Consider the following 14,029-nt stretch of genomic DNA (forward strand, 5'->3'; position numbering starts at 1 on the left):
ATGAAGTGGCAGTGGTAGTGATAGTGGTGGAATATGCGGGTAAAATTTCATATGGCTCTATAATTTGCCAGTGATGGTTGATGTGCTGATAAAAAAACATGGTGCAAATAGTTTATAAAGTGGTATCCTTAGTTGGTTTGCCAATTGAATCTTGGGTATTTGGTAGTGGGTTTAAGAAAATTCTGAGATATTGATTTATCCATTGTCGCTGTTACTCGATGATGTTTATTCTATGTTTATGTCTTCTCCTTTACTGGTATAAAGTCAAATTTCTTTACTTTTTTTCCAAGACTTGTTTTGCGATTTATTTTGGATATGTTGGATTCATTACTTATATTGTTCATGTTTACATATCCAACAATGATATTTAATTCTTGTTTCGAAAAATATCACACCATTTTGGATTTATCTCTTCCTAAGATGATTATTTATTGTGTTACAGGAAGAGGAATCAAATCGCCTGGCAAGAAAAGGCAGAGGAGGAAAAACACCGTGAGAAAGAAGAAGTTAAAATGAAGAAGGCAAATCAAAAAGCATCAGGAGGAAGCTGAAAGAACAACCAAAACGAGAGAACGAAACAACTGATTCACAAGTAGGAGTTTCTTATATTCTCTGTATATATATGCCTTCTCTTCTGAAACTAGACTACGTTAAAGTCTACTGAAATCTGGAGTAAATATGGTCACAAATGATAGTTGTTTCCCTCTCTTTTATAAATTTCTTAAATGTTGTTCTTATGTAATCATTGAGCATATCAATATCAATATAAGTGATGCAGAATAATATTGATTGATGGATTGAATCACAGGATTATGGGTGGTTGCATGATAAAAAAGAAGAGGGATATATTTTGACCAGGTCAACAAAGACCTGCTTTCTTTCTTTTTTGTTGTTGCTGAACATTAGCAACATCCGATATCGTTGTAAATTTTTACCGTGAGTTTGTAGGTCAGTCTTCGTTGACTTAGTCAAGCATTCGCAACGAATAGTGAAAATTTCGCAACCGCTATATAGCTGTTCAAAACTTTCAGTCGCCTCGGTTACAATAGTTGCGAATACAGTTGCTAATCGAAATTCACAACAGCTATTCGTTGCGAAAATTCGTGTCGCCCCCTCTCGCAACAGCTGAGTGCAGTTGCGACCTCGGTTTGCAATAGCGAGAGCCAGTTGAAACTTCATTTTTGGTGTAGTGTAAAATCAAACAAATTTTAAACAGAAACATGATTCATATATTGTCTGAAAACAAATCTAGCTAGTCACTGACATTTCAGTTTGTTTTCGTTTCGTTCATTTTTTCACAATCTTCGCATAGAGTTTCAATCGAACAAGAACCTAAGTTTTCTATGAGTCGTTTTCAGAGAAGGAGTGATAAAAGGGGAAATGGAGAGAAACAGACAAGACAGAAAATGAAAGAGACTGAAAAATTATGTCGGTTTCTTCTCTATTCCCCCTATTCGAGAAATTGGGTAAATTGTCCAAATATTTTTAAAACATGATTCTAAGTAACAAGTAAAAATTAGTATGAATGAAATGGACCACCAAAAAAATAGCAAGAATGAATCTGGATTCAACTTGCTTAAACTGAAAAAATAGCGACATTGAAACTGGATACATCTTGATATAAATTAAAAGTAAGAAAATATATTTGAAAATGGGTAGTATGAAACTGTTTGCATCCTGACTATTTTTACATTCTTTTCCATTTAAACAATATCAAATTTTACACGTTTTTTTCACTCATGAATTGTCGTTATTAGGTTAATTGAAATTTTGTGTAATCCTGTTATCCTGACCTTCCAAGATAATAGAGATGGATGCATCCGGAGAAGATCGGTGTAGTGATAGTACCAGAGTGACAAAATAATCCTCACCATCCATTTTTCGGATGCCACCACATGTCCTTGTTATTAATTAGGTAGTCTTCTTAATCTTTAGCGTGCATTTTATTAGAAAACTATATGCACGTGCAAGCTGGATGCAGGTCTATCACTTTTGTCTGAGTTTACAAAGTTAATTTTCAAATAAACTAAATTATTAATACACCCTTATATTATTTATTTCATATCACTTGTAAGGGCATGGATTAAGGGCAAAATGGTCCAACGAAATTTACAGTTTCTTTGCTACAGTGCCAAAGGGGTCTTCCCTGTATAATAGTAACAGATTACTAAGATGAGATGATAACTATTTTAGAATGTGACACGGGTTTCCGAGTATAACAGTTTTGGATGCAAACTTCAAAAAAATAACGGGCCTAGTTTGTTTGTCGGATTGAATACCAGGCGTAGTTGTGTATAACATCCTTAGAATTTCCAATTTGTTCAATTTTATTCGAATTTGTCCAAACTCGTTTCAATGAGCCTATGATTTGACTCATTTCGTTTAAATTTCTTCTCATTCTTTCAATAATATATCCAACAATTTATCATATTCTCCTCCAATTTCATTAATTATAGTTCCGTTCACCGGACGTGAAAATGGTCACTTAGTTGTAGTTAAAAATTCTACAATTTCCAACGGAAACGTTTGATCTACTGTAATGGTTGGATCGCACTGTCATAATCAAACTATTATTTTCGTAAGAAAAGAAATAGTCACTGATTTACTTAGCTTTAATTGTTTAACTCACAATTGAAACTCGATTGAACATTACAGAAAAGCCTCTAGCCGTTACAAAGTTCGACAATTGACAAAATAAAACTGATAATAAGCCAACGACATGTTCATGAAATGAAACTTGTTACTATAAAGGAAAAGGATACTGGTGGGAACTGCCATCCAAGTCGATACGCCATTGGCGGTGGAGGTGGAGTTGCCGGTTTATCCAGTGATACAGCATATGCAGACTTCATTGCCTGTTTCTGGATTCCATCCGCTTGTAGTGGAATCATACGTTATGCCATACTTCACCTGTAAGTCCCAGCAAAATACAAAATAACACTCGTCGGAGAGTAGGTTTTTCCCGGTTCTAATTCAACGGTACCTTGTGGATAACATGAATCGCTATGGACGTACCTGAATAGTGAATATGCATGTAATAAAGATATCAGTATTTGCATATCTCAAATATATATTATATGAAATGATAAATCATGAAACTTTAGATGATGATGAGATAAACACTCAGTAAGTATAACTTACGCCATGTCTGAGACGAGCAAAATCAAGAGAAACCCGATCAGAAAAGGAATGAAGAAGCTCGGATGATGAGGTTTTGCCATTAAAAAGAATTCGATTTCAATTGTTTGGGTTGGATTGAGCATGTTTTTCTTTTGATTCATAATCTTAATTTATAAGCTCTTTAATTAGCTTATCAGCAGTGCATCTTTTATTATTACTTTTTGTGTAAAATGACGACCTTCACAAAGAATTATTATATTAATCAAAGAATAGTTGGTTTTAGTTAGCCTTATTCACAATGGTAAGTTACCGGGATAACGATACCAATGATGTGAGTTCTAAATTCGTCAGGAACAAAAATTTTCCCAATCAAAGAAAAAGTTCGCCTTGTACGTATAATCTATATACAGAGCTCACTTGTATTTTGTTATTATTATTTCCTTTTATAATCCATCTTATGAAGAGAATCCGATGCCCATACTGACATACTCTAGAATGTACTTACCGGAGGACTTCATTTATAGTCTTGTGTTTACACATATTCCCTTCTATAATACAGGCAAATATTATCTTTAATCTGAATAAGGTACCTCAGCAGATGATTCAACCAAAATAAAGTATGTCCCGTATGCACCTATTCATCTCACATCGTCCAAGGACCGAGATGATTGCCGACATTTCTCTACTTTCTGGTAGTCTCAAATCACCTCACACGGAAAGAAACATATAACTACTTCAAAAACAGCAAAACATATAGTTCACTCGATTCCTTTCGTACAAGTTCTTTGGTGTTGTTGATCCTTCAACTGTATTTCGTAAGCACGAATCATTATAGTACTCTCCTACACTGAAAATAATACTAAAGGAAAAACTTGATGCGCAGAAATTAATCTAATACAATTTGAAGATCCGTGAGTTTCATATATATTCAAAATCAGCTCAACAAGATACTTAACCCGTGCAAAACATGAGAAACGCAAGACTCCTGCGCGGTGTTCAGAGCGCTCTGGTATAATCTATCTTCTAAACAGAATCGGATGCCTTTGCCTACGTATTCTAAAATGTACTTACTCCAAGACTTCATTAATGATCTTGTATTTATTTACCTATTTTTCGCTTCGCTTCAATAATAAAATCAGAGATATGCTTCAAAATTAAAAAAATATATATATTGTTAGGAAAACAGTGTATTTCCTACTTTAGGTCCATTCCACATTGAGGTGGATTCCCTAGTTAGAGTTGGAATATTTTAGGTAAGAGTTCAGTTTTGTAATAGGAGACTAATAGTTAGCGGTCAAGTTTGTGTTCTTTATATATATGATAAGAATTGTAGGTTTGTAGACATCCAACCTAAAAGAACAGTAAATTTTTGTGCTTAGGATTTTGGTCTCTTTGTTAGGGAAGATCGTGTGCTACCGTGAAGGTCAATATCGATGTGAGAGAAAAACATGTAGAGAGAGGATTTTGGTGTTCTAGTGTTTAGGGTTTGGGGCTTTGCCCGAAACCTAGTTTCTAGTGTTTCCATGTTTCTCCTCTGTTACTAGCAGCCGTAAAGATGGTGTAGAAGAGAAGACACGAGGCTGGTTTGGCAAATGTTAGAGAGTTGATTTCTATGGTTTCTCCGATGGTGTTCTCGGGTATGTCTTGTCAACTCTTTAAAACTTGTGTTGGGTTGCGAAAAGAGCATGTAATGGTCTTTGATGTTAATGGAAGTTTTTCTGGTGGTATTGGTCGTGGATGTAGCATGTAAAGGTGAACCACGTATATCTTGTGTTGTGGTTATCTATGCTTTCTTTATTTTCTGTCTCTCTCTTATTATTTCTACCATATTTAGTCCAAATCACCAATTATCCTTTGCGATCCTGGGATTCCGTGGTTAGGGTGGCACTTTTCCCAACATATATCTACAGATTATCTTTACTCAGAATTTATATGATATATCAGTAGATAATTCGGCCAAAAAAAAATGTCGATCCCCTTAATTTGCATAAACTTGTTACTCCCTAATATCTTAGACCATCCAAGATGATTGACATATGCGGAGAAATATCAACAACTGATCAGCGAATGACACAATCAAACTGATAATTAAGCCAATAACTTGTTCATGAAATGGAACTTATTACAAGGAAACGAGAAAGGAAAGATAGTAATCGGTGCCATGGAAATTGACCTGGCATGGTGTTTCATCCTCTTAGGCAACATATGCAGACGTTATTGCCTGTTTCCGGATTCCATCCGCATGCGGCAGAATCATAAAATACACCGGTGCGCACACATATATAATTATAACACTCATTCACATCACAGTTTTTGTTCGGCTCTAATTCAACAGACCCCTGTGGATAACATGATTGGCTGTGGACGTATCTGTATATATAATAAAGATGTTAGCATTTACATGTATTTATATAGAATGAAAATTATGAAACAAGTAGATATAGTATAACTTGAACAGATTGTCTCAACAAATGAATTAAACAGCAGCAGCAGCAAGCAAGACCAATCAAAGGGTATAACTTACGCCATGTCTGAAACAAACAAAACCAAGAGAAACCCGACGAGGAAAGGAGAAAAGAAACTTAGATGATGAAGAGCTTTTGCCATAATTTTCTGAACTGAGTTTTTCCATAGGATACAAGTGTTTATTTATAAGCTCTCTGCTAACTCAATGAAACTTTCCTACTACGCGTACAATTTTCTGTTCATTTTTGCCGTTTTGTGTACGATGTTGATTTGGAAAGGAACATAATGAATTCTTAAACAAAGAATCGTTGGGATATGAGTAATATAATCCACCGAAAAGAATTGGATACCTAATACCTTTTACCACATTAATTTTTGCCGCAAGAGGACCTAAAAAAATTGTGAAACTCGGTGTCCCCCAAAAGTCCTCGTGGATTCCAAAATTGGAACATACGAGTAAAAAAGAAAATACCGTTTATGCTCCCGAAATAATGCCGTACATGACTGCAAGATAAATGTAATAAGAATAATTTTTGGAATGCGTTAACAGTGTGTTGCAAATATTATCTGGTCAACAGCACTAATATATATGAGTGCATGCTCATCCTTGACTGGTCAACTGGACTCAGCCAACTGATCAAGGACAGAAATTTTCCGTTCTGGATCAGTCAACGGGTCGCTAAGACTAAAATGTTTTGAAAAGTCTACTTTGGAGATTAGAAAGGGTGATTTTTTTTAAATAGCTCCTTTTACATGTACAAAGACCTCATTTATAGCAGTCCTGCACTGAAATAAGTCATATTTTCACAAAAAGAAAAATTTGATTCACAAAGATCAGTACCCAATGAAACTTGATTCATGACACAGTATAGAGAATATAAAACCTTGATGGGCTTCATTCAAAATCAGCTCAGCAGTATGTAAAAGTTTCTGCTTGATTCAGTTTTTGGGTAGGATGGGATATGGAACACTTCTATGTGCCAAGAACCACAAACATGAAAGTTCTCTCTTGTGCATATCCCACCATCATATACGCTAACAGATGGGAGTATAATTATATAGCCTAATTTTCTTTTTCATCACCATTACAAACTTGCTTTATCACAAACCCGATAAATAAAATGTTATAAGCACACCCTCTGTTACTGTCCAATGTCTTTCTGGATCCACTTCCTTTGTTGTTCTCTTGAATCTCGCGATTTATTCTTTGCTTTTGACCCCCAGTTCTTACGTTGGCTGCTGCTACTAGGCTTGTTTGAGGATCGGCTTGAACCTGTCTCAAAGGGAGGCGTAGGTTTGCAGATTGGATCTGTTTGTTGTGGTAGTTCAGAGATAGGTTCAGCAGTCTCCTTAGGTTGCACGACAGGTGGTTCTGGAAGAAACATTCCTGGCCGTAAAACCTCGGTTTTTTTAGGTTCAATTAGCCCACTATTCTCTTCTTGTAACTTCAACACGGCTTCAAATTTCTTTCTTCTAGCATTTTCAGCTTCCGATTGCAAGACCTCATTTTCATACTCAATTTCAGCTCCAGTAAAATTCTGATTCACAGATTAGTCGTTCAGGCAAACTTCAGTTATTTAAATTTTGGCTAAATAAAGTAGGCCATTGCCTAGTGTGTTAGAACATACCATTTGAGATGAATTGGTTCCAACCAAATCAAGGACATGTTCAATGTCCTTCGTTTGAAAAACCATGCGGCAGACAGGACAGAGTCCAGGATTCAGGTTAACTGTTCCATGTGAATCTGAGCTAAAAATCAACAACTCTAAGTAAGAAACATGATCCGCCAGATGAAATTACAGGATTCAGCAGAATAAAAATTAAGAAACGAGCTTCTTATTCATAACCAGTGTTTTCCAGGTAAAGCAGATTTATATTACCTCTCTAAATTTCTAGATTGTGAAGAAGAGACACTTGAGACATTCGGATTTGTTTCCTTTTGCTCCTGGAGCCACTTCCACCACCTTATAATGCATTCACTAGAAGTAAAAAATAAACGTCAGCAACCCAATAAGAGAAGTTCAAAGCATTGATTCAATACAGAGATGGCATTGGAAATTTGTTTCAGGCAGAATTTGTGGTGTCTTCAGCTCGCCCTGTTTCAGATTCTATAGGTCAAGATCATAAAATTTAGTTGAAAACACTGAGATGAGGCTCACGTCCCCTTCATTGTTTTTTTTTTTTTAATATCTAATCAATAAACCAGATGGACTGATGGAAAATATCTATTCTATTTGCACAGGAAGAATTTATGAGGTATAAGAAACCAAATATTATTACCTGTGAAAGCAGTGAAAGCAGGACATCAACTTCATAAATGGCAGGAAATCGCCCTCTGTGTCATCTTTACGTAGAGTATTCAAGCATAAAGGGCAATCCCCATCAGGATGGTTCATGTTTGTTAGAGCCTCCACTGCTTCCTGATTAAATTTTCGAAATTAGCCAACATATCCCCAAGCTACTTTAGTATATTTTTAAAACGAGAGACCAAATACTGAACTAAACCATTCACCAACCCAAGCACAAAATGAAAACAACATAGAGATAGAAAGAGACCGAAGTTACCTCACAAAGTGCTACAAGCATGAGACATGAACACAGTTCTTGGGATTTCTCCCTTAAGATATTTAACAAACGTACTTTCCGTTCCTCATCAAGACCCTTTGACTCCTTAATGTCGATTTGTGGTGGCTCCTCGGGGTACTAACAAAAGAATGAAATACAAGACTAAGACCCTTTGACAGCCATACATGTATGAATTAAACAAAGAATACACTAAAACTTCTTTACAAGCAGTATTCAGTAAGAAACGTATTATATCATCTTTGAAGGAACTAAAGTAGCAATAGTTTCTGCTACGGTGACTTCGAAGTAACCACATTTAGAATATGTAATGTATAAATAAGGAGACCAAACAAATATCTATTAAAGTAGGTTTTGCGCTCTTGCTGTGTGTTAACACGATTAGAACCACCTGCTTGTTTTGTGGAAGCCGATACCGTGCAGTTACTAGGCAATATGAAAGAGCTAGTTCTGCATACATTTATATAATTGCTTCTACTCTATCTATGCTTATCCACATTTACGATTTCCATATTGCACACACGAACATGGACGTGATTAGTTCTGTTATGTAAAGACGTCTTTCTCGAGATGCTTATTGGTACTCAAAATTACTCACACAGCAACTATTCCTCAAAATCACTGAAGGGAAACAATACAATATATGATCCTAAAAAGATCAATGCCTAGTACACCAAATTGAGAGATCCCGGGGGTATGGAGCTCATCACTCTATCACCCCGCCCTCTTCTCATTCAGTCGGCCCCTCAATTGGTTCACAGGATTCTATCTGCTTAGCATTACTCTTGTAAAAGTGTCACTACAATTGAACTGAATGCTGTTTCGTACCTTAGGTCCTGCTTGTAAACAAAGAACAGCTTCCACAAACTGCAACACCCCAAATAGGAAAAATCAGACACAATTCAAAAAACACAATGAAAATTGAAAAAACAATCTTCAAAAACCCTACACTACAGGAGAATGTCCCAAAGATTTGATTTTTACACATTTAATGATAATGTAAGATAACCCCAAAAGTAAAAATCATTAGTTTGGGGTAAAAAAAAAAAGAAATTTTGGAGAAACCCCCAAATTTCCAAAACCCTAACTATACTTCAAATTGGAGAAAAAGATATGATCTTTACACGTTTATTGAGAATCTAAGACAACCCAGATAGTAAAATTGAAATAAAAAAGTATAACTTTGGGAATAAAAATTATGAAAAAACTGCGAAAAAAGTAGAAATTGTATAATTGAAGACCTGTTGTGAAGAATCCTCAGCAGTTCTAGGTTTGATATGAATGTTGAGCTGAGGTGGGTAACGTTGGAGTACAGAACAATCTTTTTCATATACAGATTCAACAGCTTCAACTTCAAAGAGTACTTCTTCTTCTTCAGCCATTGATTTTGATTCTTTCTCTTTTCACTTTCTCTGTTTCTTTTTTCTTTTCCTTTTTATTTTGAAGCATTGTTTCTTTTCCTCTGTACAGATATAAAGACAAGGGTTCTTTGTTGCTTCACTGGAATGGACTTGGGCTATTAACAAGGCCTTTTCATGTATTGGAAACCCAAAATATTGAGGTATCTAGGGTTCTAAAATCTGATGATTGAACCCAGTGAGGGGTGAGCAAAAACACCCACATTCGCGGATTTTATTCAAATCAATCCGCATTTTAGCAGGTAGAAACCCAAACCGTTTCTCAAAGGACTACGTACGGGTAAATTTTTCAAACTGGTCGTTTTTACGGGTTGAACATGGGTCATACCAAAATATAAAGGATAAGTTATAGCGTGAACGAAGTACTTACTTTTAGAAGCCGGGGACATAACCGAAATCTGTATGAGAGAGGAACAAAATTAAAGACATTATGCAGTCGGTATGCATGATGACTAATCTCTTTTTGTTGGTGTTTATTGTACAAACAAAACTAGTCATAAAACCCAAGGTGACCAAATTTGTGGTACGAAAACCCCACTCAAATGTTGGGATCCATTAAAACTCCATCGTAAACAAAAGAGATACAAAAACCCCAAATTTTTAAAAATTGATACAAAAACCCCAAATTTAAATGTTGGTTTCATCATAAAATTTGATGAAACCAAAATAAAATTTGGGGTTTTTGTGTTAATTTTGTTTTGATGGGGTTTTTGTGTTACTTTTGTTTTGGTGGGTTTTTTGTGGAAGGATGGTAACACCTCTGGGGTTACAACTCACGGACGGCTGTACAAAACTAAAGTTAAACCGGTCGTATTAATATTATACTTCTAACCGTGTTATATTCGTCAGGATCGTTCGTAGGTCCCTTTGATGAGCGGCCGCAACTCTCACGAGTTTGTGTATACTTTCGTTACGTATTTGAATAATTTTGTATGACTCTAACTCACGGTATCTGTCATAGGCATGCTTATGAGACTAAGGATGAGGCTCGTGTCTGAGAATAAATTGCACCCGAGAATGAGGCTTGTTATTAGGCCTTAGATAAGTATTTCGTGTTTGTATTAGATTAAGGTGAGCTCGTGTAGCTCTGATGAGTATACGTATGAGGTTTGTATGCATGCCCGACGAGTGTCTCATGTTTGTACGATACTATGATAATCTCGCATGGCTCTGATATCATGCAGTCAGTCATGGACGTTCCCATGAGGCTAGGATTCATAGAGTCACCTACCAACATGCTTATGAGAATGAAAGGGAGGCTTGTTAGTTTTCCTGAAATAAATATCCCGATTCAGGATGATATGACGCGACTAGTGTGAATATTTACTAAAAGTTTTTCTTAAGTCTCATGTGGGTGAGACTCGTGAAGAATCATGCTTAATATTTGCATGGTTTGGCTTGAAACCCTAGATATATAGCAGAGTGTGAGCCTCCCTTATATCTCATGAGGCTCAGGTACAAGACACGCTCATGAGGCTCAGGATCCATTCGCGCTGGTACTTATGCTCAAGGAGTCAGCTTTGGATGTTCCCATGCTAGAGTAAGATTAATAAAACACTAAGTTGTACCTTAATAGAGTGAATAAAGCATGGTTAAGCCATGCTAGTACCCGAAATGACTCATTCACCGTTAATTTTCATGTATCTGGAAATCATCATCATCTACACTCCCAAACTGTTCACGTGACTAACAAATTATATCGTACCTTAAAAATGTGCCTCATTTTTCATCATGTAAACCAAATTACCTAGTTATCCAAAATCTAGAATTTGCTAGGATGAATTAAAATATACTTTCTCCGTCCCACTAGTAAGTAATTCAAATTTTGCACAATTTTTAAGATAAATAAAGGGAAAAAGTATTTTTAAGCATATTTTATAATTATATCCTTATGGATAATAATTAGTGGAATTTTGAAATGATTTATCTTTTAAACTACATCATGGATGTTGGCAAACTTCATATCATTGAAAAGTATTTTAAAACACTTACGTAACGAATATAAACATGCCTATCAAATTATGCATATTTCTGATAATCAATTCTACCGTTTTAGAAATATGTTTTTATTTATTGATAAAGGTCACTTAATAGTGGGACAAAATGTAAAAATAAATAGGTCACCTAATAGTAGGACGGACGAAATATAAAGATCCCCTAAAAGAAAAAGTAATTATTTGATTATCTACGTACATGGGAAAATTATTCACGATTAAAGAAAAAGTTTTTCATGTTGTGAAAGAATAAAGAAAAGAAGTAAAAAGAAGAAAGAAGAAGAATTTCTTATTATGTGTATAAGATTACAATAGAAATGCTCTCTATTTATAGGGAAAAAAATATGAGCATTTACATGAGCATTTACAATGACATTAAGGCATGCACCCATTTACTACCTATTACTACTAGTGGTGGTGGTTACAAAGTAAAGAGGGAAAAGAAGAGGCGAAAGGGTGATGGTGTAAGTGTGGTGTAAATCCAAAAAAATGTTATTCCATAACACTCCCCCTTGAATGACACCACACTACTAAGATTGTCTCGTTAAAACCTTGCTAGAAAAATCCGGTGGGAAAAACCTATGGGAAGGAAAAAGAGTACAAAAAGTGATGTGGACAAGCATATGTTGCCTCGTTAAAACCTTGACAAGGAAAACCAGTGGGACAAAACCTTGACGAAGGAAAAAGAGTACAACGGCGATAGTCCATTAAAATACCTTTTAGTATGATCCTCCCCCTGATAAGTACTTTAGTTAAATCTTGGCTTGCAAATCTTTGAGTGGACACTACCTTATTTGGATGAACGAATTTCTTGAATGTAATAGATTATTTGTTCCTTCATGAAGAAATTGCTAGTTGATGAAGTTTTCTTTTGTTCTAGTCTTTTAATAGTAGTGTTCTCGAATTTTCATACTTCTTTAAATGCATAGAGGACCTATGTCTTGAATTGCTAGTTTCTCGTAGATGATTTGCAGAAGTAGTTGATGTAGTTTTTTCAATGAAGTACCAAGATATGTATACATTACAATATGTGAACAAAAAGTCGTATATGTAACTAAACCTTATGTGGTTCAAAAGGACATCCAAATTTCTAGGAGATGGCTATGCAGATTTGATCTAACAGATTGACCTTGTTAATGGGAGAATCCACCAAATAACCAGAAATGATACAACTCCTCCTTGGATTACCACCATGTTGAATTAAATTGCCTCACTAAAACCTTGTGATTAAAAATCCAACGGGGAAAAAAAATGGACGAAGGAAAAAGAGCATAATATCAACATTTTACATAAAAAAAATTAACGTCTGATGTTGCCTCGTTAAAACCTTGTCAGGAAAAACCACATGGGACACAACCTGAAACAAAGGAAAAAGAGTACAACTTTTAACGATTTATGGATGCTAACTCAACTATATGAGTATTATAGAAACCAAGCATCAAAATAATAATCATAATCTATAACATAGAAGAGTTTCATGCAAGCATAATATTAAACTGCAGATTTAAGAGAGAAAGAAAAAAAATTATGCTGCTAAAATGTGGAATTTTGTGTTTTTAAGGACTCATTTCCGGATTTTGGTCTTGTACAAAATTTATAAAAAGACATAAAGGATTGTGACATAATAGAGTCAGGTGGCTGTCTGACTTAAAGTATGTTCCCCCATATTTCTTGTGTGAATGCAATATGAGTCCTCAAGGACTACCATGCCAAATGCATCATATAAGGTGAACAAAGTATTATTCAACCAATCCTAAGGTTTGAGAAAAAAAGTCAAATTCTCAATTCGTTTTTACAACGATCATATTTCTCACATAATGCATGAAGAGTACACAAACCTGTAATTTTCAGAATTCAGGCTTGCACGTTTTATGTGTTAAGTCTTGGATCCAAAAATTGCGTTATTCATGAGATTTTAATCCAACATAATTTGGATTTTGTGGCTACCAATAACATTTGTCGATATTTATATGTACATGGGTTCACAACCAAATATTCGACAATCATTAATTTACAACGATCCCGCACAATTCTCTAATGTATGCATATTTTGAAAACATCAAAATTTACTGGTAACAGCGCTCACGGGCATTATAATCTCCCCAGCTTAACGAGGAGATATTAATCTTGAGAATGTGAATTATAATATGATAGACTCTATAAGAGCACTATCTATAGCAAGTGCTAAAACATTAATTACATGCTTGCTATATGGGATCGGGTTTTCTTTCAAACGGCGTAAGCTTATGGAAAAGCTAAATGAGATATTTTCACGCCTATTTGATGACGGCCTTTTTGAATCTTCTCATGATGGGAGAGAAATTGACATAACTTCTATAAATTTAATTTACACTAACTTATTAATGTGTAGTCTCCTCCTCAATATGACTGAAAAATTTTCATTTCATACGCGAAAACAAGTTTCGCTAAGTATTATCCGATTAATTC

At 35.2% G+C, this 14,029-nt stretch overlaps 1 protein-coding gene and 1 long non-coding RNA gene across 2 annotated transcripts; both read right to left on the bottom strand.

Annotated features, from left to right (window-relative positions):
• Window positions 1–5,161: 5,161 nt before the first annotated feature.
• On the bottom strand, window positions 5,162–5,788 carry LOC113345844. Its single transcript, XR_003358324.1, has 2 exons — window positions 5,645–5,788; window positions 5,162–5,490 (listed from the first exon to the last, which is right to left on the bottom strand). It is a non-coding gene; the product is annotated as an uncharacterized LOC113345844 (long non-coding RNA).
• A 669-nt stretch (window positions 5,789–6,457) lies between these two features.
• On the bottom strand, window positions 6,458–9,605 carry LOC113345945 (E3 ubiquitin-protein ligase RNF25-like). Its single transcript, XM_026589584.1, has 7 exons — window positions 9,411–9,605; window positions 8,998–9,036; window positions 8,152–8,289; window positions 7,867–8,006; window positions 7,467–7,565; window positions 7,215–7,335; window positions 6,458–7,124 (listed from the first exon to the last, which is right to left on the bottom strand). Exons 1-7 carry the CDS (start codon window positions 9,549–9,551, stop codon window positions 6,729–6,731), a joined length of 1,074 nt encoding a protein of 357 aa, XP_026445369.1. The 5' UTR covers window positions 9,552–9,605; the 3' UTR covers window positions 6,458–6,728.
• Window positions 9,606–14,029: the final 4,424 nt, after the last annotated feature.

Source organism: Papaver somniferum, unplaced genomic scaffold (genome assembly GCF_003573695.1).
Source record: "Papaver somniferum cultivar HN1 unplaced genomic scaffold, ASM357369v1 unplaced-scaffold_84, whole genome shotgun sequence".
NCBI lineage: Eukaryota > Viridiplantae > Streptophyta > Magnoliopsida > Ranunculales > Papaveraceae > Papaver > Papaver somniferum.

Bases quoted from the DNA above. Each gene is read 5' to 3' on its own strand.
- LOC113345945 (XM_026589584.1), bottom strand. From the start codon at position 9,551: ATGGCTGAAGAAGAAGAAGTACTCTTTGAAGTTGAAGCTGTTGAATCT. The intron at 8,290-8,997 runs GTACGAAACAGC...TTCTTTTGTTAG, and splicing joins GTTTACAAGCAGGACCTAAG to TACCCCGAGGAGCCACCACA. The intron at 7,566-7,866 runs GTAATAATATTT...TTTTACTTCTAG, and splicing joins TGCTTTCACTGCTTTCACAG to TGAATGCATTATAAGGTGGT.